General features: G+C 38.6%; 2 protein-coding genes across 7 annotated transcripts in view; one reads left to right on the forward strand and one right to left on the reverse strand.

Moving 5' to 3' along the window:
- The window catches only part of mfn1a (mitofusin 1a), a 24,700-nt gene extending 8,681 nt beyond the window's left edge, over positions 1-16,019 (reverse strand). For 4 of the 5 annotated variants that reach the window (XR_008152648.1, XR_008152647.1, XM_052549238.1 and 1 more), the window contains exons 1-12: positions 15,855-16,019; positions 15,637-15,760; positions 9,389-9,524; positions 8,923-9,085; positions 8,276-8,400; positions 7,853-7,961; positions 6,909-7,016; positions 6,500-6,653; positions 6,132-6,199; positions 5,426-5,547; positions 5,104-5,230; positions 4,255-4,359 (exon numbers count right to left, since the gene is read on the reverse strand). Coding sequence is in view for 3 of the 5 variants with exons in the window: in XM_052549238.1 (XP_052405198.1) it covers positions 4,255-4,359; positions 5,104-5,230; positions 5,426-5,547; positions 6,132-6,199; positions 6,500-6,653; positions 6,909-7,016; positions 7,853-7,961; positions 8,276-8,400; positions 8,923-9,085; positions 9,389-9,524; positions 15,637-15,751 (1,332 nt within the window). In the remaining 2 variants the exon portion in view is untranslated. The remainder of the gene's footprint in view (positions 1-4,254; positions 4,360-5,103; positions 5,231-5,425; positions 5,548-6,131; positions 6,200-6,499; positions 6,654-6,908; positions 7,017-7,852; positions 7,962-8,275; positions 8,401-8,922; positions 9,086-9,388; positions 9,525-15,636; positions 15,761-15,854) is intronic. The other variant, XM_052549239.1, reaches the window with a different exon arrangement.
- Positions 16,020-16,767: 748 nt separating this feature from the next.
- Positions 16,768-24,013, forward strand: LOC127951375 (erythroferrone). 2 transcript variants are annotated; one of them, XM_052549244.1, is made up of 9 exons: positions 16,768-17,325; positions 17,876-18,106; positions 18,394-18,510; positions 18,765-18,879; positions 20,321-20,448; positions 20,718-20,829; positions 22,771-22,861; positions 22,973-23,051; positions 23,536-24,013. In XM_052549244.1, the coding sequence occupies exons 2-9, from the start codon at positions 17,969-17,971 to the stop codon at positions 23,632-23,634; spliced, it is 879 nt and encodes a 292-aa protein (XP_052405204.1). In that variant the 5' UTR covers positions 16,768-17,325; positions 17,876-17,968; the 3' UTR covers positions 23,635-24,013. The 2 variants fall into 2 exon arrangements, with proteins under 2 accessions (XP_052405204.1, XP_052405205.1); XM_052549245.1 differs by having other exon boundaries at positions 16,768-18,106.
- Positions 24,014-24,067: the final 54 nt, after the last annotated feature.

The following is a 24,067-nucleotide window of genomic DNA, read 5'->3' on the forward strand; positions in this document are numbered from 1 at the left end:
GCAGATGCCTTCTCAGTGTTATCACATATCTTTTCCAAGTAATCTATATTTGAACTGGGAGGTCGGTAACAGCAGCCCACTAAAATGGGTTTGTTAAACTGAATATTTAACTGTAACCATATCATTTCAATATCGCTGCCCATCAAATCTTCCCTTGGAGTGACTGCAATATTTTCTCTAATATAGAATGCAACACCCCCACCATTTTGATTTCTATCTTTTCTAAATAGTCTGTACCCCTCAACAGCTAGCTGTGAATTATCAAAACTGCGGTCTAAGTGTGTTTCTGATAAGGCCAATACATGAATCCCATTGGAACAGATGTTTATAATTTCATGAACCTTATTTCTGAGACTACAAATGTTCAAATGAGCTAAAACTAAACCTTTCTTAGGCAAGTTTGAAAGTAAATTTGACATATTAATAAGATTAAAACATCAAAACAAAACCATCAGGATAAGAATCTAAATAAAGGTCATGAGCAGTTAGTCAGATGCTTGCTTTTGTCCATTTGCCGGCCAAATTATAAGCTTATCATACCTTAAGCTGACTCTTTCACCTTTCTCTCTTGCCTCTTTCAATTTTGGCAGCAGTTCACGTCTCCTTTGCTGCACCAAATCAGAAAAGTCTTCATTGATATAAATGTTTGTACCCTTTAATTTCTTGGTGGAGGAAAGGATGCGCTGTCGGTCTTTCAATCTAAGAAGCTTCACAACAATTTTTCTTGGCTTTCTTCCCTCATGGAATTGGCCAATCTGGTGGACCCTTTCCATCTCAATTGTAGAACTATCCAGACCCAAGTTATTAGACAGCATTTGTTGAATCTTCATTTCTAATCCACTAATTGTTTCGCCTTTTTCCTCCTCGATCCCATCAATTAGTAGATTAGATCTCCTTAACTGATTTTCAATGTGATCCAGCTTCTCAAACAGATCCTCCAATTCCTGCTTTGATTTTAAAATGCTGCTCTCAAATGATCGAATTTTTATATCAATGTCATTCTTCTTAGCTTTCATCTCATCCATGATGCCTTGTGTGAACTGTAGACTAGTTTTTAGTTCTTGTACATCTCTAATCACACCATCCAACCTTTTCGCATTTCCATCCATAATAATTTGAATGAAACTCTTGAAGTTGTCCTGTTGTTGTTTTAACATTTCCTTATAAAATTCTGTGTGCTGATCCATCATGTGGGTCAACACACCCATAGTTACAACTGTATCATCCTCTGATGGTTGTTTACTACCTTTGGGAGGCATGATTCCACAATCTTACCAAGATGTACTAAGATAGGAGTGGCAGGCCCACCAAACCCAGAAGCCTCTCAAACAGTTGAAACAATGAAAACAGTCCAATTCACTCGCCGCACAAGTCCAATATTCAAAATGTGAAGACTAAATGCATATATTGACCAAATGTTGACCTTAAAGTAATGGTCCAATATGTGATTACAATGATTTGTATTAGATTGTAGAGAGCTAGAGACCTCAGAGACAGAGCATGGCAGCCATGTTGTATACAAAATGCGTCGAGAGAAAAAAAAAAAAAAAAAAATATGCTGGTCATATAATTAGAAAATCATCAAAAAGTTGATTTTTTTCACTAATTCCATTCAAAAAGTGAAACTTGTATATTATATGTATTCGTTACACACAGACTGATATATTTCAAATGTTTATTTCTTTTAATTTTGATTATTATAACTGACAACTAAGGAAAATCCCAAATTCTGTATCTTGGAAAATTTTAATATTACTTAAGACCAATAAAAATAAAGGATTTTTAGAAATCTTGGCCAACTGAAAAGCATGAACATTAAAAGTATGAGCATGTACCTACAGCACTCAATACTTAGTTGGGGCTCCTTTTGCCTGAATACTGCAGCAATACGGCGTGGCATGGAGTCAATCAGTCTGTGGCACTGCTCAGGTGTTATGATAGCCCAGGTTGCTCTGATAGTGGCCTTCAGCTATTCTGCATTCTTGGGTCTGGCATATTGCATCCTCCTCTTCACAATACCCCATAGATTTTCTATGGGGTTAAGGTCAGGCGAGTTTGCTTGCCAATTAAAAACAGGGATACCATGGTCCTTAAACCAGGTACTGGTAGCTTTAGCACTGTGTGCAGGTGCCAAGTTCTGTTGGAAAATGAAATCTGCATCTCCATAAAGTTGGTCAGCAGCGGGAAGCATGAAGTGCTCTAAAAGTTCCTGGTATATGGTTGTGTTGACCTTGGACCTCAGAAAACACAGTGGACCAACACCAGCAGATGACATGGCACCCCAAACCATCACTTACTGTGGAAACTTTACACTGGACCTCAAGCAATATGGATTGTGTGCCTCTCCTCTCTTCCTCCAGATTTGGGGACCCTGAATGCCAAAGGAAATGCTAAATTTACTTTCATCAGAGAACATAACTTTGGACCACTCAGCAGCAGTCCAGTCCTTTTTGTCTTTAGACACTTCTGATGCTGTCTTTTGTTCAAGAGTGGCTTGAAAAAAAAGAATGCGACAGCTGAAACCCATGTCTTGCATACGTCTGTGCGTAGTGGTTCTTGAAGCACTGACTCCAGCTGCAGTCCACTCTTTGTGAATCTCCCCCACATTTATGATTGGGTTTTGTTTCACAATCCTCTCCAGGGTGCGGTTATCCCTATTGCTTGTACACTTTTTTCTACCACATATTTTCCTTCCCTTCGCACCTCTATTAATGTGCTTGGACACAGAGCTCTGTGAACAGCCAGCCTCTTTTGCAATGACCTTTTGTGTCTTGCCCTCCATGTGCAAGGTGTCAATGGTCGTCTTTTTGGACAACTGTCAAGTCAGAAGTCTTCCCCATGATTGTGTAGCCTACAGAACTAGACTAAGAGACCATTTAAAGGCCTTTTGCAGGTGTTTTGAGTTAATTAGCTGATTAGAGTGTGGCACCAGGTGTCCTCAATATTGAACCTTTTCATAATATTTTAATTTTCTGAGATACTGAATTTGGAATTTTCCTTAGCTGTCAGTTATAATCATCAAAATGAAAAGAAAGAAACATTTGAAATATATCAGTCTGTGTGTAATTAATGAATATAATATACAAGTTTCTCTTTTTGAATGGAATTAGTTAAATATATTATAATTATATGACCAGCACCTGTATATATATGTAATTCATATTAAAAAGGTCACCTATATATATATATATATATATATATATATATATAGGTGACCTTTTTAATATGAATGATGCTGAGACACTGGTTCATGCCTTCATTACTTCTCAACTTGACTACTGTAATTGTCTTTTCTATGGTCTACCAAACACAACAATTAATAAGCTCCAATATATCCAGAACTCTGCAGCTAGGGTTCTCATTTTTTCAAAGAAATATTCTCACATTACTCCCATCCTAAAACAGACTTCATTCGCTACCTGTCTGTTACCATATTCAATACAAGATACTCCTCACCACCTACAAAGCACATCATGGTCTTGCCCCTCTGTATATTTCTGATCTCATTCATACTTACTCTCCAGTTCACACACTACAATCTTCTGATACTGGTCTACTGTTAATTCCACGCCACAAGTTAGCATCGTTTGGTGGACGAGCATTTTGTAAAAGTGAAAGTGCGTGACATTCAGCCAAGTATGGTGACCCATACTCAGAATTCAAGCTCTGTATTTAACTCATTCAAAGTGCACACACACAGCAGTGAACACACACCCGGAGCAGTGGGCAGCCATTTATGCTGCAGCACCCGGGGAGCAGTTGGGGGGTTCTGTGCCTGGGGTTCAGCCCCAGATTCAAACCCACAACCCTAGGGTTAGGAGTCAAACTCTCTAACCACTAGACCACGACTTGTGTCTCTGTTGCCACACTCTGGAATTCTTGTCCCAAACACATTTGTGATCTTTCTTCCTTATAAGATTTCAAAACCCACCTTAAAACATATATTTGTATATACTGTATGATCTGATTCATGCCATGGATTTCATGTTTATCTGTAATTAGTTTTTCTGTCTGCTGTTGTTTATCTGTTTTGATATTGTAAAGCAACCATAGTTTGCAGAAAGGCACTATATACAATAAACATTATTATTATTATTATTATTATTATTTAACTCTCTAGACAGGAGTCAGTGAGCATAACTCACTCACTCACAAAGCTCATGTGTTTGGGTTTCTTTGATGTATGTTTCATGCATCAAAATCTCATGTTTTTTTCTAATCTGGCTTTAACATAAATTACCTAAAAAAACTCACAATTTTGTACAGGGCTAAGGCATTCGGGGCAGGGCTACAATCAGAGCAGAATTCATCCACAAGAAGAGGCAGGCCACGAATCTCTTCTGCCATGGCATTGGAGACCTAGAAAAGCAGCAGTGAGAATTCAATTGGCCTATTCAACACCATGTAGAAAACACAAGGTTAGAAACAGATGCTACTCAACCAAAATAAATATTTTACTGGTGTAGGTACTACTGCCTTGTATGCGGCAAAAATCAATTTGCAGGTTTTGATGGCTTTAACAAAGGACTACACTTCTTTAAATTATCAGGCAAATGTGTCAAATAGCTTATTCGTGAGTAGTAGTCAGCTTTGCCTTGCCAATGGGATAGATTTGATGGTTAAAAAAAATTTTTATTCAAAAAGGCAAATTAGGTGGTTTATTTTGCATTCGAGCATCAAAAGTGGTTGCAAATACATATACATAAGACTCGTCTTTTTAGGCAAATACCAGAAATGAGAGTCATAAAATAAAATATTTGTATTCCATGTGATCAAACTTTAATAAAAACTTACTTTCATTGTATGTATATCTGCATTTTATTGTTTATGATGAGGAAATTTGCAAGAGTGCAGAATTCAGTCATTGTGCACACGCACTGAACAAAAATGTGGAATTTCAATAATGACTGACCTGAACGGTTCTAAATTTCATGCCATTATTAACACTTTTCATTTTATTTTCACTTTATTTACCACAGCCAAATAGAAGCATTTTTTTGAGCACCATTGCTAATTTCCGATCAGTGCCCAGAAAAAGGCTAAGCCTTGCCCAGCCTTCCATGCGCTATGCCTATGCTGGTACTGGTGGAACTTGCAGGTTACCTTGTCAGCCATTTCCTCAGTGATGGCCTTTATCTTGTCTTTGATGTCCTCGGTTAGGAAGTCGAGCTGATTTTGCACAAACTCCAGCCGATCCATTAGAGCCTCGCGCTCTTCTAGTGAAAACACTCTATGGATTTACAGAGATTCAAAAAGCTGATCATTCCCTTTGTAACTACAACAACAACAACAAAATACCTTGCTAAAGAACAAAACAGTTTTGCACTGAGTGAGAGAACCTTGGTTCAATAGTGGTACCAATTATTGTCTTTGGGAGCTTGGAAAGAGACCCTCTGTTATAAAGCAGACAGGTTTTGGAACTTACTTCTTTTCTGCTGAAGAAATATTGATGGCATCCATGATGGCCTTGACTGACTCAGTGATCTGCCAGGCTCTAATTGTGTGCTGCTCAAACTTGGTCTTCACGGCAGACTGTGATATAAATTCCTGTGGAATCCATGAAGTGTGTTCTTGCCATCAGTATGCCACAATTATCAGAAATCATGTCATGATTAAAACTAATCAAAACATGATTCCAGCTGTAAGATTTTATATACCTATTATCATGGCTGAGATGTTTTGATGCTTTCCACTCTTATCATTAGCTGCTACCATGGCTGAATCACAACAGCCCCCTCTATTAATGCCATCATAGATTACTGTGAATTTTCATCCCTGGATCCCAAGAATGTGAGGTATGCTCACCTACTCAAATCTGCTAACTTGGCTCAGGGATTGCCACTACAGGAATAGCTGCCTGGAATCTATGAAGAACACCAAATATCTCACACATCTGGGAGCCAGCAGTACATGGCCTGAATCGATGCAAACCAGCTTCCTTAAGGAGACCATCATCACGTCACACCATTTCTGGGTAAAGCCATCATAAATTCTCATCTAGTCTAAACAGCATACAGACAAGACTAAGACTTATTTTCCACAAAGCTCCTCTTAATCTTCATTGTTTTCAGCCTCATTGTCAGACAACGATTATCCTGGAGCCAGTCACCACAGTTTGAGCACATTCTCACCTCAAATGTTCTTTCGAAACTCTGGAACTCCATCAGTCGCTCTTGGAATCCTTCAGCAAAAGCACTGCCTTTAAATCAAAAGCATATGCCCCATTTGGTCCCCATAATACCACCAATATATAAAATAAGAAATGAAGCATGTGTGATGGAGGATCATTTTGACATTTCTTTCATACTTAAAGTTGCACCTCTGATACCATTCTCAATATAATTGGGCCACTGCAAGATTTATTAGCATCTGCCTCAAAGTGTTTTATGGTTGTTACACTCATTTTTAACTGGGCTAGGCCAAGTTTTCCTGGTTTCCCTCCAGAACAGTGTCAAAAGCAGAAGGCTCTGCACTGTGTGACCAAAGTAGTGGAGCCTACCAGTCTCTGGCATTCCCTGGGCACGGTGGATCCTGGCACTCAACACCTCCTTGGCAGAGACAAAGAAGATGCGTTCAGGTGCCTTGTTTAGGTCGACTACCTTTAGCTCCTCCACTAAGAAACTGACACAGCGATCCATGTGCTGTTTCCGCACCTAAAAATGCAGTGAAGCAGTAAAAAAGTAACAAGACAACAGAATTAAACTTAAACGTTTTCCATATATTTTTATATCTATTTATATGTGAATGTATATGAACTGTTAAACATTTTTGGCCAATTTTTAAGTGTCAGTAAAAAAAAAAAAAAAATTGAACCTATAAATCTGAAAATCATCAGTTTTGTGTGCAGCAGCTTCATTTGGTGATTCACTTGTGACTAATAAAGATTCATCACATGCAATAAAACTTACATCTTCCAGATACTCTGGCTCTAAAACAGACGTGTCCCACCGATTATTTAGGATGAAAATGTTGGGCTTTGATATGCGTTCATTCACTTTGTGGAAAAAGTGTTTCTCCTTTCAAAGTAGTGAAATAAAGAACATTTTAGTAAAAGAAAGGAAAACAACAAATCATTTTAATTGTAATACAGTTGAAAGGCATCACAAAATTATTATTCACTGCTTATAATTGTATGATCATTTAGTGTTATTCAATTATTAGTAGGGCTGTCATTAGATAAAAAATCTAATTAATTATAGGGTGCTGCGATTAATTAATCTAATTAATCGCAAACTAAATTTGGCTGTGAAAGTACCCTCAAAAGATAATTTAAACCTATTATTGTGTAAAAATATTGTTTTTTAAAAATAATATTGCACAATATTAACTTCTTATTTACTGAACTGTTCACATTTGCACTTGTGTTCTTTGTGACGAAAACAGCACTGGTGCGGTTTGCTCTTGCTGCTAATCATGATGGCTAATTTTATGTTAAAAATATGAGACAAAAACTCATACAGGGGCTCTTTTTTCACCCAATATCTAGAATTTTAAGGGCATAACTGCATTCATGGAGTTATTGTCCTGCATCATCAACAATCCACTGTTTGAAATGTAAGATGACATACAGGGCTGGGGGTGGGGCCAGTGTGTTAACTGCATTAAAATATTTTAATCACATTATTTTTTCACAACTAATTAATTAATGCATTAAACTGACAGCCCTAATTATTAGTAATCTATTTTTCAACATAAATTATAAATTAGAATCTAAATGTAAAATAGTGGAAATGCAGATTCACAATTACATATCCAATACTGATTGATACTAATAAATGAAGAAAATAAGTAAATAAAATATTTTGTGTATCCAGTACTAAGTAGTGGTTAGTTCCTCTGTATGTCTACTTACAGTGTTCATTATAGTAGACTCAGAGTTGGCCACAAGCACAAAGACATCAGCATCTAAACAAAACTTATCAATCCAGCTGTCCAGCTCTAATGTGACATCTGTACCTGGGCTGCAGAGTGAGAAGAGTATGGGTTATTAATATTTCATCACACTACACACATCTTGTTTCATTCTTTATTGCTAATTATATCAGGCAATTTGGAGTCTGATTTTCATTTCTGCAAACATAAATCAGAAATGAAACCTTTTTTCCTGTAAACCAAGTAGGCTTTTACCACCCATGATACCTAGAACAGCACTGGCAAAATTAATTAGTGCTTTCACTTGTCCATCTTCACTACACAGTTGTCAAAGTCTGTTGTTTATATGCTAAACCTGTCCTACAGAACCTTAACTCAGCTCTGACAACCTACGGTTCCATACCTGTCCATCAGGACCAGATCATCTCTCAGCAGGGCACACTTAGCTTTGGGCCAAAACACTCTGGTCCGACAGCCTGAGTCTTGGTTCCTGTCCATATGTAGAGCGTGGGCAAGCTGATTGACTGTCTGTATGATAAAGACAAACTTTAATGTTCAAGATAGTAGAATGTCATAAGGAAAATCTTTTTTTGCATTGTATAAAAAGCTATTTCGGCACCGATAGCCTTGTGGGCAGTGCGCCGACATACAGTATGGTGCTGTTGCGCTACAGGCGTCCCAAGTTTGAGTCCTGGCTTGTGGACCTTTCCTGATCCCACCCCCACTCTCTCGCCCACATTGCTTCCTCTCGCTGCCTAACTGTTCTATCAAAGTAAAAGCAAAAAAGCCTAAAAAAATATTAAATAAAGCTATTATCTTGAGAAGTGAGATAAAACATGTACTACATAACTTGCCATGACATTTGTTTAGAAAGCATCAGTAAAATCCACTAAAAACAGAAACTATATAACTTTTAATTTGATAAGAATTATGACACAAATTATCATACACTTCCCCTAAAACTGTCCCTATGTAATATTTTATGTAGATTAAACATATCAAATTAATATAGTTAACAAACATAATAAGCTCTGGAAACTTGTGTCATACTTCAATGCTTTTACTCTCTTCAGAGTCCTCAGTGGTAAGGTAGGCATGTTCCCCATCTGTGCCCTCCACACTCAGGAAACAGTTAGTGGTGTGGCCGATTCCACTGGGCAGAACCCGTTCCCTTAGCATGGCATTAATTACTGTACTCTTTCCATTACTGGTCCTGAAAAACAACATAGAACACCCAGTAACAAACTGTCTATTTAGCTTCTCTGATTCAATATTATCTCAAACCAAATTAGTGAGATGAAAGAGAGAGAAAAAAGAGAGATTAAGTTTAAGTTTTTAATGCCTCATTTATGGATTTGTATACAGTAGCTATGTGTACCCCCGACCCCCCCCCCCCCCACATACCCCCCCGGCTGAACAGCTGAAGAGCTAAAGCAAACATTAATGGTCCAATTTATTCTGCTAACCATATGGTTTAGATACCACTAAACTTAGAGTATAATAGCTGTAGTTGTACCTGCCAAAGAAGGCCACCTTCATATGTCTGCGGGCAAGCACATCTTTGATGGCGGTTAGTTTCCTGGAGCAGACCTGGATCTGAAGACACTGTTTTTCCTCTGCTACATGCTCAAGATCCTCACTCTTCCACGTCTCTGGGTACCACACATTAAATAACATCATACAGTAAAGAGCAGGTCCAGACTTTTTCTTTCATATTTTATCTTGCAGCCTTATGCTAAAATGTTTTAAACATTATTAACATCAATCTACACCCTATAATGACAAAACAAAAAGTTTTGATATTTGGTATTTTCTTTGATATTTTTGATATCTTTGCACACCTGGATTCTTTTTTTTTCTTTTTTTTTTTGCCTTTCTTCTCTGCAGATTCTTTCAAAATTTGTCAGGTTGAATTGGGGACTCTTGGTGGAGTTTGGCTGGTCTTGTGACTTATAGTCAGGTGCAACTTATTTATCAAAATTAATTTGACATGAACTAAGAGAAATGAACTAAGAGAAAACATTACCGTCTACAGCCACGAGAGGGCGGTTCTTGGTTCTAAATAAATGCAACTTATAGTCCAATGCGACTTATATATGCTTTTCTCCTCATCATGATGTATTTTTGACTGATGCGACTTATAGTCCGAAAAATACGGTATATACATTTCTGACTCCATATCTTGAATTTTGTGATCATTCTAAATACATTTTAATAAACTGATTCATGCACTTCATTCAGCCTAGACAAAAATGCTGCAAAACGTTTTTCAAACGGAAACGGTAGTGCTTTAAACACCCTGTTCTGATATTAGACAGACTTAAAGAAGTTCCAGGTCTCTAATTGTATCTTTGATTCAAATTAACGTGCAAACAATATACTTGCTCTTGTGAATTTATATTGATATAAATTAAATTGTACAAGCTGTCTCTTTAATACCACGTGGTTTATATGCATGTTGCTGCTGATTTGGCTGACATTTTTGACACACCCGCCAAACAAGAGAAAACGTATCCCCTTACACACCATTTCCAGGAAACATTGTCATTCAAACTGGAAACCGTAGCAATACGGTGCACACCACTTTGAGCTTGAACTTGTCCCTGTTCTAACCTACTAGACTTCCTGTTGCATTAGGGAAACGTCTCAGGTTATGAATGTTACCATGGTTCCCTGAGTAGGGAACGAGACACTGCGTCCTCTAGGGTTCAGTATGGGGAACACCTAGTTGTGACCTGTGTCTGAAACATACATTGAAAAAACACCAATGAGTTAGCCGGTGACAGCCCCCAACGTCACTACCGGTACGACTATGGATAAATAAGCGCCAAGAGAACAAGCCATTCACTTCTTCATCTGAAGCTTGTGTCCGAAGCATGGCAGTTTAGTTCCCTTTCAAGGGAACTTCGAACTGTGTCCTCTAGGGGTTGCTATGGGGAACAGTATACCCACACCACCATGCTGAGGGGAGTGCAGGCCAGAATCATGACGAACACTAAGTACCAACTCTACCATTTCCATGGGAGTTGTCCCGAGCCCAGCCCTGGCCCGAGACGCTCAGGCCCTAGCCAGACCCGTGTCCGACAGCTCATCAGAATTATCAGCCCGAGTCCGGCCTGAGCCCATGTTTTTATTTATTTATTTTATTACACAGCGGAAGCCTGCCCTATTTGCAGCAATTAAAAAAGGGGTCAGTTTTGTGTTATGTTTCTTTTCATTTCTTTATCAAGTTAGTTTAGAAAGATGTTTGAAGCATTTTTAAAAAAATGACGATTAACGTTAAACAGCCGAGCCGACAGCAAGTAGCCTAAAACATATTTAATCAATTAAGCCTCTCAAATGAATGCTAATACTTTACTTGGCTACAATAAAATCCATAGATATAAAACACTTCAAGCATATCACACATACAGTTAGTTTAATAAATGTTTATTTATTAAACCACAGTGAGTAAAATAAAATAAAAAATAAATAAATACTGAGGCAGGCTCGCAACAGCGCTCGCAAACGAAATGAGAAAAAAGCCTACAATCTAAACAAATTAAATTAATTAAAAACAAACTTGCAGGTTGTCTTACCTCAAAAATGCACCACATAACATGTCCATTCTTTTTTCCATTAGTTTCCAACAGTTAAATGAAAATAAAGTCCAGTCAAATGAAAAGTTTGAACAGTCTCTTACAGAGCACCGTGGAGAATAAGAATGGGCTCCAGAGTGGAAGGTTTTAACCCCGTCCTCCTCTATTCCCGCGGCACTGAAGACACGTTCGCTGCTGCTGCTGGCGGGACACTAAACACAGAGCGAGCCAGCCTTGACAGTCGCGGTAGCAGGGTCTCCTGCTGTTTCCACCATAGCAGCACATCTTGTCCATCACCTTCCATGTTGTGATTGAGGCGCATATATTGCTGTACATCATCGTCGTCATCCTCGTCCTGCTCCACAATGTTTTCAAACTCGGCCAGCGCTCTCTTCTTTGCAGCGTGGCCCGCAGCAACAGGTGCAGACGCAGAAATGCATGCTCGCCGCTACATGAATCATCATTTTATAATTATTAGTTGGCCAACTAGGCTATTATTAATACATTAATTTAGAGGCATGTAATAGCTACTACTACAATAAGTGGATATGAGTGAAGTATAATCGTGGGTCGCGCTGATGGAAAAGCGAGGCGCGAGACTGTCATGTCAGTATGTCAGTTTAATTATAACGGGTTGAATTATCAGATTATGAAAGTTATGAGGTTATGAAATGTCTTTCTATATTTGTTTTTCTATCGTCGACGTCAACTCCTATTTTTTTATTTTTATTAATGTCTAAAAATATAAATAGAAGGATAACCCAAAAAGGCCCAATGCCCGGCCCGCATGTCAGCTATAACGTGAAAATTGGCCCGAAGCCCGGCCCGAGGGGCATAAATAAGTCGGGGCCGTCAGGCTCGGGCTGAAATGCAGGGCTTTACTCACAATGTATGATTTTAGAAAGAATGCAGAGCACTAGTGTGCAAACTTACCACAGTGTGGATTTCAGAAAGTGCACAAAGACTTCACATGTACACTTACCATAACATGGATTTTAAATAATGGAGAGGGAGGGGGCTCTCATGGCACTCTTATAGAGTTGCTCATAGATGGAATGGTGCATGCCAAAACAATATGTTTGAGAGTCATCAGCTCGATCTGTGGAAATAATGCTGGAGCGCTCTGTGGAAAGAACAGTGAACTCAATCTCACATGAGAGGAGAACTCTGAATTTAGAAAGAGAGTAGCGCACTCATGTGCCCCCTTCTTGGTAAAGGGGAGTTCTGCTTAACTACCACAAGAACCGCCCAAATAGCCCCTCATGTTGATCAATATGTAAATCAATACACACTGGCTGAGTGGAGCCCAAGGAACAAAGGTCTAACCATCTCAAGAAAGGATTCGAAGCTGAGCATGTAACCCTGTACAGGATTTCAGAAAGTGCGCAGAGTCTTGCATGCACACTTACCACTTACATGGATTCCAGAAAGTTTCTCAGAGCTTAGCATGTGTACCTAAAAGTTCCTAAGCATCGCAGAGGTGCTGAACCGCATGGGAGAGGCAAGCTCAAATTTACAAACCTCTGGCGATGGAGGCAGCATATACAAGAAGACTTCCGTAACTGCCACCTCCACTTCCCACTTGATGCATCAGCAAAGAACCAAATGGCCGGGAAGCCCCTCAGGGTGACCTGGCCAGACATCCATGAAATTCCTTGCAGTGCCGTGCAGGGCCTGATGATCAAGAAGGCTCCCGCATAAACTTGTGATCTGGCCACCTGATACCGGAAACATGAAGCCGGAATCAGGGCTATCATACGGGCTGGACATAACGCTGTTTTTAGTAAACACTGTAATTGGGCACTGCAAATAAACTCACAGAAGATTAGTACACACATAAACACCAGCAATTTAATACACATATACATGCATACATATATATAAGTAAATACAGAATGGACCATACTGACCCACCCGGGTTCTTGCGCTGGAGCCCCGCTCAAGGGGCAACTCCCTTTAGTCCAGACCATCTGTAAGTTGGTTACTATGAACATAGAACCAATCGATACATCATAGGTCCAGCATAGGAGACTGTTTGCAAAAAGTTCCCACCTAACCTCAGTCAGGTGGACAGCTGGTGGTTACAGGGGAATTAGGAAGGGGAGGATAAGTCAGGATTTAGACCGTATCATAGTACTGAGAGAGCTCTCCTTAGAGTCACAAATGACCTGCTCTTATCATCTGATCGTGGTTGTATCTCTCTATAAGTTCTATTGGATCTTAGTGCTACATTTGACACAATTGACCACAACATTCTTTTGCATAGACTTTAACACTTTGTTGGCATTAATGAAAGTGCATTAGCATGGTTTAAATTGAACTTATATGACCGCCATCAATTCCTAGCAGTGAATGAAGAGGTATCATATAGATCACAAGTGCAGTATGGAGTACCTCAAGGCTCAGTACTAGGGCCGCTACTCTTCATGCTTTATACGTTACCCTTGGGAGATATCATCAGGAAACATGGTGTTAGCTTTCACAGTTATGCTGATGATACTAAACTCTGTATTTCTTAGAGGCCTGGTGAAACACACCAATTTGAAAAACTAATGGAATGCATAATCACAGATTCACAGATTCACAAATAACCTGCAACAATCTAACTCAACTGCTATTTGTACCCAAGAATACACATCAATTAGACAAAATGAGTGACAACATGGGCACTATTTTCTCTAATACATTAGAAGCTGTTGCCCCCATCAAATTGAAAAAGGTTAGAGAAAAAACGTACTGTGCCATGGTATAACAGTAATAATCACTCTCTCAAGAAAGTAATTCATAGTCTTGAACGCAAATGGAGAAAAACTAACTTGGAAGTTTTTAGAATTGCATGGAAAAACAGTATGTCCAGCTATAGACATGCCCTAAAAACTGCTAGGGCAGAGCATCTATACAAACTCATAGAAAATAACCAAAACATCCAAGGATTTTATTTAGCACAGTGGGTAAATTAACAAATAAACACAGTGTATTCAAGACGCCACCTGATTCAAATATCCCACCAACATTTAATATTAATGACTTTATGAATTTCTTCACTGATAAAATAGATAACATTAGAAATACAATAGCGAATGTAGATTCTACAGCGTCTAACACTCAGTTTCATCCATCGCACCCAAAGATAAACTGTAGTGCTTTACAAATATAGGACAGGAAGAGCTAAATAAACGTATCACTGTATCTAAACCAACAACATGTTTAATAGATCCTGTACCCACTAAATTACTGAAAGAGTTGTTGCCTGTAGCCGAAGAACCGCTTCTCAATATCATTAACCCATTGTTATCTTTAGGTCACGTCCCAAAACCATTCAAATAGGCGGTTATTAAGCCTCTTGTTAAGAAACCAAAACTAAATCCTAGTGAACTGGCAAATTATAGGCCTACTATTTCAAATCTTCCATTTATGTCTAAAATTTTAGAGCAATGACTGCGCCTGGCAACCAAATGATGCCACTGGTGCAGTTCACAGTTCACAGAGCTGTATATACTATGAACTTTGATCTCGATAATGGTGTGCGCTGTGGGTTGCTCATGTGTCTGTGTAGTGAGTACATGAACTTGTAGTCGAGTCGTCTGTTGTACACAATACGCAGACCGATGCCAGAGAGAGGTGGACACTGTCATGCATGACCTATCAGGATTTCTGATGCATATGTGGACGGCCGAGCGCAGATTACCTATAGAGTCTATGGCACCTGGATGCATTGCTGGGCAGACACAGGCAGGTTATGCTGTGGATGATGCTTTCTTGAGACATTTTTTTGCCCCATTATCTCAATAGCACAATTTATGACAGCTGTCAGGTATCTGAACATCGCTGATGACCAAGTACACCCATTCATGGCAACTGTATTCCCTGCCGGTGATGGTCGCTATCAACAGGATATTGCGCTATGCCACACTGCCAGATATGTCAAGGAGGGATTAGAGGAGCATGGTGGTGAATTTCTGTTATTTTACTTGTCTCTAAAATTACCCAGTTGAACATTTGTGGTTCGACTTGGAAAAGTGGATTCGTGCTACATCACCACCGTCCCGCAATGTACGAGAACTGAAGGGTCTGCTGTTGACATTAGGACATTGTGGATCCAACAGGTTATTAGATAGGTGGTCATACTGTAATGGTTCATCATTGTGTTTATAAATAAATATCCTGCAGAAAACTTTGTTCTTACCTTCTACAAAATCTGAACAATCTCTAACAAACTCCAACAGCTGGTGAAACACAGCACTGATTGTCCTCTTTGCCACCACAAAGTGCTGCAGTGGTGAAATATCGTCCTGCTCCATGTTTAAATACTAAAATCACAGTGAGTATAATTCACAATTCAGATGCCTAAAAAACAAAGTGACATAACAATGTATTAACCTACAGGAAGCCTTTGGTACTCACCTACTAAGACAACAGAATGTCAGCAGTAAAAGTTTTGCCATTTCTCAAATGAGTTCAAAGAGCATCTTCATTAAAAGGAAATGAAACCTTTTCCAAAAGATCTTTGCTGGGCTTTTAACTATTAGGTGTCTGTCTGTGTACGGGACATTGGGACTGTCTGATGAGATTTAGCAATACTGAGCAAGTTTTGATAGAGCAGGAACAGTGACCTCAAATCCTCTTATCTAGGACTTAAGCAGACAGCTTCCAATCACCTATTTCTAAGCACAAACTGCTATTTTCAGCATCAATTAGACAGTGTTGTTTATATTGTTTGATGCATTTTGGTATTCATAAGTATATGTTTTATCGATTTTCAGTTTGTGTTTTAATGTTTTACAGTAGTTCTAATGGAATCATTATGCTCTGCTTCATTCAAAACACACTGATCCAGGCAGAAAATTCTGAATGTTTACTTTTATGAATTGCATATGAGGTTTGTGTGGCAACCATTTGTCATTTTAATTGTCAGGATCTTTGTGAAAAAAATTGTCTAAGAGATGGTGCAAGTGTAAGCAATTACACTTAAATAGGCTTAAAAAAAAAAAAAAAAAACTTAATTAGCTTTGCGCACAGTAGTGTCTAGTGTAAAGACTACACAGATGCTGTTCTCTCAGCCAGGAAAAAGCAAAAGCAGAAGACTGATAAAGAATGGGGGGGGGGGGGGGGGGGGGGGGTTTGCTACATAAAAATGTGCAACCTTCCTCCTAACTGTCATAATTTTTAACAGTACATTTCTGCATATCTGAAATGCACATTTCTGCCCCACCCAATGTATCTTACTGCTTGCAAATTTAGGATAACGTCTAAATGAACAATACCTTCCTTCTGTTTCCTTCTCAATTTTTATTATTCTTAAGGTTCCATCTCTGATTACAAGCAGACCACTGTACAAACCCATAAAAGAAGCATTAGGACCCTGCAGCTGAGGATTACGGAGAGAGTAGGTACTGGCAGAGACAGATGAATGAGCTAAACACAAGACAAAAAAAACGGGATCCAGGATCTGATTGTAGTAGACAGACAGATGGTCAGATAAATGACCAGGAGGCTGAAGAGAGACAAAGAGACAACAGATATAAGGAGGAGTGCACAAACTTGAAGAAGAGGAGGAGTCTGATCTCAGAGGAAGCTAAAAAGAGTGGAGCGCGAAAAGGAACCCTTCAAAACAGAGTGATCCTTTCTGAGTGGCCACTGACATAGATGTGGAATAAACTGGAATCTGGCAAAGAGGACCTCAACTGGCAAAAAAAAAAAAAAAAAAAAAAAAATTTCATCACTGAAGGATTTTCTGACAACATAAACATACGGAACTGTGCAAAGGCACCAAGGAGACCAGAAGACAATCAAACATTATTAAAAACAGAAAGAAGACGTGGAGATACCACCCACAGAGAGAGACTGAGTATACCACACACAGGGTTTACCACAGGTAATCACACTGCAACTGAGCAACAGACACTAACCATCAACAAACACACACACACACACACACACACACACACACACACACACACACACACACACACACACACACACACACACACACACACACACACACACACATTCACATTCATTTATTGAATACACACCTACATTGTGATTGTAACACATAGGCTAAACAACTCAAGCTTAGAGAGTTTAGACTGTAGTCAGGAGGCATAGAAAATCTTGGCTATCACAGGGGACGGATTGACTGTGAATGGGTTGAAGCATGGTGAGGCCCTACGAGCAACTCTCATGGCACTTTGAACACTCTGTCCACCAAAATATGAACTGATCTATCTAAGAACAGATTTATTTTCCGTGTCAGAAATCAACCCAGGAATTTAATTAGAACATTAGTAGAACATCTTTTCAAATCAAGAGTCACAATTACCTAAAGGACTACTCCCAAAGAGTATTTATGCTTTGAAGAAGCAGCACCTCCACTCTTGGATATCCTTCTGCACTAAGGAACGATTCCATCGTGTTGCCCATAGGACTTCTGGTCACCTCTCTGTGTTGGAATGGACAGTGAGCTGCTAAAAAGGAGTTGAGTGAGTTAGAAGAAGTTCACGCATCACCATTGCAGCATGAAGCTTAGGCATGGGGCAAGAGGGGCACTACTGGCCTTGCTGCTGAGTTTACTGCTGTCTACCTGCACCACACAAGAGAGTGAGGAGAGTCTGGAGCTCCAAGAGGAAAACAATACAGCCAGCACTGAGAGCCCTGTAAGTCAAATCCAATCCACACACCTGCTGTTCACCTGGCAATACATACGCGTAACGACAACATAAAATCGATTTCAATTTCGTAAATCAATTATCTGAATTTTACTTTAGTGTATGACAACCATTAGACATGAGGGAAAAGTACATGGTAATGACATTCATAAACAATGCAGAGATTGTGAACTCACTGTAAAAACCGATTCCTCTATATAGAAAGAGTTTTATATATTTGCCGTAGTTAAAGTTTGCTAACATAGTTGACGCTCTGAAATGCTTAATATTTACAGGATACTGTATCTTCTGACATAATCAATGTGAGCCCCCATAGGACATGGATAGTCTTTAGGGACAACTCCAACAATGATGGAAATAAGAAACCAAAAGGAAATAAAAGACTTTCCAAGGTAATCTCTGATAGAATGTATATGCATTACACACCATACTAAAGATGAGTAATATCAATACATAGAATAAGTGCATATGGATATACTGAAGAAAAGCTTTAAGAAGTCAAGAGTAAAACTATATGAAAACAGATTAAGCATAGCACACACAGATAAAACTAATGAGGCCTATGTCAGAAAGTGTCTAATGTTTCACTTCTTCAAATTGATTTGTCTTATTATGTAATGTAACTTGAAACTTTTTACATTTCCAGCATGGCCTTCCAGGTCCACCAGGCCCTCCTGGTCCCCAGGGGCCTCCTGGTCCTCCGGGCCCCCTACTGCCTCATCATGCAGAGTTGATACAGGACTTCCAAGTCAAACTAAAAGGTATACTGGAATTTGTAGACACTAGCCCATTGACACATCATGCCAGACAGAAAACAGAAAATCTCATGATACATCCATCTGGCAAAACTGACCAAGACCTACAACTTGTTAAAATACCATTTGATCAGAGGTTTTCAATCCTGGTCCTGGGGACCCACTTCACTACACATTTTGTATTTCTTTCTTATTTAACACACCTGATTCCTAAAAGCTCCATGAGCTAAACTGAATGTGTCAGATAAGAGAGACATAAAATGTGTTGAGTGGTGGGTCTGTTGATTTACATAGTGCATGATCTAATGATTCAATTCACTTGTGCTAAATCAATAGTTTTTAGACTACACGTAAAAAGACACCAGATGCAGGTGCACAAATCAGTTAAACTGGTGTTAAGTAACATCTTTCAAAAAAAAATGTTAAACACATTTGCATATGTGTGTTATTATGGTCCAACAGCTTAGCATCTTGCTCAAAAATGACCAAAGAGTTTTGATATTTTTCCTGTTTAAAACTTGACTCTTCTCTAGTTACATCGTGTATTAAGAATGACGAAAAATTCTTAGTACATGATGTAAAATACAGAAGTGTCAAGTTTTAAATAGGAACAATACAGAAACTCTTGTCATTTTTGAGAGAGATGCTAATGCTCTTGTCAGATTCAATGACCTATGCTAAGTTAAGGTAAAAGTGTTACTACCAAACCCAGAGATCGGCTGAATGGATTTAAAAACGATGAAACTCGACTGTTTAACTCTAGGGAGTTGGAAATTTAGCCTATTTTCAAAAAAGAATTCCTTTAAAGAATTGCTTAATGTTTGGGATATGTGTTGTCATGCTCATTTGTTGGGGAGTCTGCTAGTCTGATTGTGGGCTGGGCTGATCTCTTAATAGGTGTAATTTTCCAGGACGTGGATTTGACTTGGCCTGGCCAAAGAATTCCACAGATTCCACATTTGTGTGTGTGCGCATGTTTGTGTATGGAATGAGTGTTGGAGTATTGCCAGGAAAGCAGACACAGGTCTGTTTGTGCTCTGGTACTGTGAGCTGCAGGCTGTTCTGACAGCAATATAAAACATAAAGGCTCTTATTCACACAGAAAAGTGCAGTGGCGCCGTACGCTCATACATTCTAGCATTCTCATTGCCTCACACTTTTATCCACTCTGTCTGCTCATACATACACTCAACCACTCCAAATATTTATATCTTCTATTCACTGTGAGATTGTTTAATGGCTTTATATGCAGCCAAGTGTCAGTCAAATACAATCCAAAACATTTTCCACCAGCTGTATTTCAGAGTTTTTGGGTCTAAGAAGGTGCCTAGTATATTGGGTTACACCTTGTTCCAAACCCTTTAGAAAAATGTAATGAGAAGGGAATTATTTATTTTGTGCATCTGACAAAGCAAAATTACAATCCTGTAATTACCTTTCCACATAGAGATGGTAGAAACTCACTGCCAGCTCTGCGATCAAACCCCTCGTGTGGCCACAGCTTTCCGTTGCCGACTGCACCACAACCTTTTAGTCCAACGTCGCAGTCTGCAGGAGCTCCAGCCCTTCAACACTGTAAGTGGAAAACAATCCTTTCCAAACTAGAAACAATTTACTCATTTCAATAACCATGACTTAGCAGCCCCATAGCTGCGAAAGTAAATGTGAACTAAAAAATAAGCTTTTATTACTCTGAAGTAGCACTAACTTCTAGATGTATTTATTTAGCAGCAATGTTAGCTTTGGCTGATGGTGAAACAGACTGGTAAGCAGTGGGGAAGGGTTGGCAATGGAAGAGACTGGCAATGGCATATTTAATTATCCCATTTCTGTGTTTTCCACAGCCCTCATACACAGAGCAGTTCCATCAGAGGGGACAGGGATTTAATGCCAGCAGTGGCCGATACACAGCTCCAGTGTCTGGGTTCTACCAGCTCACAGCTAGTCTGCTACTGGGTATGTGGTTTAGATATGTTTCGGGGTGCGCCTGCCCCCAACATTCAGACTAGCTATCAACGAATATGTTTTTAATGGCTGATTCTTAAACCTAACCTGAAAGTATGGTTACAGCCTAAGTTTGATTTTAACATTGTGCATGGTTTATGTGCTATAAAAGGGATATCAACATGCCTTCATTATTGTAAAAAAAAAAAAAAAAAAAAAAAAAAAAAAATATACCCTATAGGGTAATTATTAGTACCTAAAAACTGCACTATTAACTTTATCCTCTGAAACATAAATTAAATGCTACTTGCAGAATAAATCTTTAACATACATTGTGGTTCAGCACTGCTCTTTCTATGCATATTTGATTGTTATGGGCAATCGCTATGTCAAATTAAATCTGTTATGCTGTACCATTGACAGTAAGAAGAAATTCCCAAAAATGATATCACAAAAAGGGAATATGAGCAAGTATAATATGTACCACTGTGGTTCAAATCTTTTTTAGCATAGGGTTTGTCAATACCCATTTTGAATGCATGTTCTCAACAGTTAATTTTTGTTTTTGTTTTTCCAAGCAGTGATCTAGGTCACTGTCAACAGAGTTGGCTGTTTTAACACTTTTTTTAAGTGTTTCTGTGGCTCAAGTGGTAGAGCACTGCGTTACCAGTGCAAGGCTGTAGGTTCGATTCCCAGGGAACAAGTTAGCTAAAAAATGTTAGTCTGAATGCACTGTAAGTTGCTTTGGATAAAAGCATCTGCTAATTGCATAAGTTGGAACTGAGCTGTCCATTACATGCTAACTACCTGACTAGTTCTAGTCTACACACTACTATTTACTGTAACAAGCTACAACCACTTCTTAGCACCCACACACTTAATAGCAGGACATTATTTTGCATTTACTGATATGATTAATGCATGATGCAAGAATGAATTATGTAAGCAATAGGAATTTTCTGTGAAATCTATTTCAAATTAAATCAATATTGTCGGTTTACTGTAGTCATTAGTTTTTAATACAGATTTGTCATTTACTCTCTTAATAATGCAATTTCCATGTACTCATCTATTCACCAAACAAACTAAACAAGGCTAGCATCTTGGGCCATAAGCATACTGAGATTTATCACCAAAAATCTTCCATGGGGATGGTACAGTGGTTATACGTTTGAGAGGACTGCCCCTGTGACTTTATTTCTGCAGCGCTTTATACAACACAGCTTTATACAAATTCAGGAAAATTAAGTTCAGTTATAAGCAATTCTAAAAAAGACTGTTATTATTCAGTTTGTGTGCAACTCAGTGTTATTTCAGTTTAGTTCAATAACTGTCAATGTTGCAAAATGTGGATCTACAGTTCAATAGTGGAAAATAGTATGTCTTTCAAACTCCATAAACAAGCCAAAAGTAAGGAACCCTAATTTTCTCAGATGACAGAAATTGAGAAAGAGAGAGAGAAAAAAAGACTTTGGGAGAAACCAGGATCAGTTGGAGGACCAGTTCTCCTCTGGCCTAGTCTTAATGGGATATTGTTCACTTGTTGCACATACCCCATGGATGCATTATGTCATACTGTAATGTATAAATTATTTAATTTCAATTTCAATTATCAATCATTCTTAGGCATCCAAATTTCATAAAGTATGCATACTTAACAAAAAGGCATCAATATATACATAAGCTAGATAATATGCACCTGCAGGTAATTGAGTTTTCCCATTTAGACCGATAGAGACATAAAATATAAGCTTTATTGCATCATTTTGCTAGCTGAAGTACATGCAATACCTCATTCTTGTTTGCATCATGTTACTTGTGTGTGGCCTATCCAACAGCCCGTCCCTTAGATAAAGCTCAGTGGAACAGGGTGGGGTCCTAGTAACGCTGATAATGTCTGCCTGTCACAATACCTTTAACACTGCATCATGTATCTGTTTTTTTTTTCTTTAGAATCCAGTGAGTCTCAGAAAAAACCTCACGCCAGACAGAGGGACAGTGTTAAGGCCTCTATATGCATAGAGTCTCTTTGTCAGAGTAATGTGTGAGTAGTAATGGTCCATAATCACCAACAGCACTGGCCGTTTGAACTGTTATTCTAACAAGTCAAGCAAATGAGTCCTAAACCATGATTAATGTGTTTATAATGATGCAGGTCTTTGGAGACAGTGACTGGAGTGAGCGCCACAGGGGGAGTATTCAGTATTCTCCTGACCGGGACTCTTTACCTGCAGGTATGGCTGACTGACATAATAAGCTTATTAAAGTGAACAAGAATTTTACAGGTTACTGAAATTGTTTGTGCTAATAATGCTGACTGAAAATACGTGACTTGGAAAATGACCATATTTGGGCCCACTTTTTATTTTTGTTCAGCCACAGTGGCATCTTCTGCTCCAGGACCCTTGACAATTTTATCAGTCCCCATCAAAACTGCTGTTTTATACATGCACATTATTGCCCTCTTTCAATAATGTGATGCTTACTTTTTGGGTATTATTGTTTTGAATTATAACTGTTATGACACACACCACACCAACCAAAAAAAAAAGTGGATACTGTATGCAAGAGTACATACTTAAAATTATCTCTATCTCTAATTATCTCTCTGAATTATCTCTAATTACACTCCTATATTACTGACCCATAAAACATACAAATAACATGATTCACGTATATGAACTTTAAATTATTTATTTATTTTTTCTCCCCCCACAGGCTGGAGAGTATGTATCTGTTCTTATTGACAATGGGACAGGCTCAGCCCTAACAATTCTCCAAGACAGTCTGTTTTCTGGCATTCTTATTGGAGTATGAGGACACAAACAAAACACACTCCAACGACTATAAAGAAGCCCATTTTTACAGCGTTGACAAAATATATATTTTTATTAGGTAAGGTATTCAGGACATATTAGAATAATAATTTCAAAAAAGGGAGGACTCTTTTCAAGCATCTAGAAGAGACTATGTTTTACTACTGTTGCAAAGGGCAGCATGATTGCACTGTTATTTCTTTCCAAAATAATAGCAACATTTAAACTCTGTTCATAGAGGTGTATGTATTTTTTCATGTGGTATGCATATACATTCCATTCTTAACAGGGTTTTATTTATTTCTATAAAATCTTTTTGAGAGAATATTGAAGTTTGTGTATATTTGCAATAAACTGCTTCCATAACTGCTGAAACATGCTCTGGGAATTTATTTCAGGGAATACAGAGATCTATATGAATAGAAAAGTTCTTG

The sequence above is a fragment of the Carassius gibelio genome, chromosome B2 (assembly GCF_023724105.1).
Source record: "Carassius gibelio isolate Cgi1373 ecotype wild population from Czech Republic chromosome B2, carGib1.2-hapl.c, whole genome shotgun sequence".
In the NCBI taxonomy this organism is placed as follows: domain Eukaryota; kingdom Metazoa; phylum Chordata; class Actinopteri; order Cypriniformes; family Cyprinidae; genus Carassius; species Carassius gibelio.

Coding starts and splice junctions, on each gene's coding strand:
- LOC127951375 (XM_052549245.1), top strand. CDS start 17,969: ATGAAGCTTAGGCATGGGGCAAGAGGGGCACTACTGGCCTTGCTGCTG. Junction 20,830..22,770: donor CACAGCTAGTCTGCTACTGG/GTATGTGGTTTA, acceptor TTTTTTCTTTAG/AATCCAGTGAGTCTCAGAAA. Junction 23,052..23,535: donor CCGGGACTCTTTACCTGCAG/GTATGGCTGACT, acceptor CTCCCCCCACAG/GCTGGAGAGTATGTATCTGT.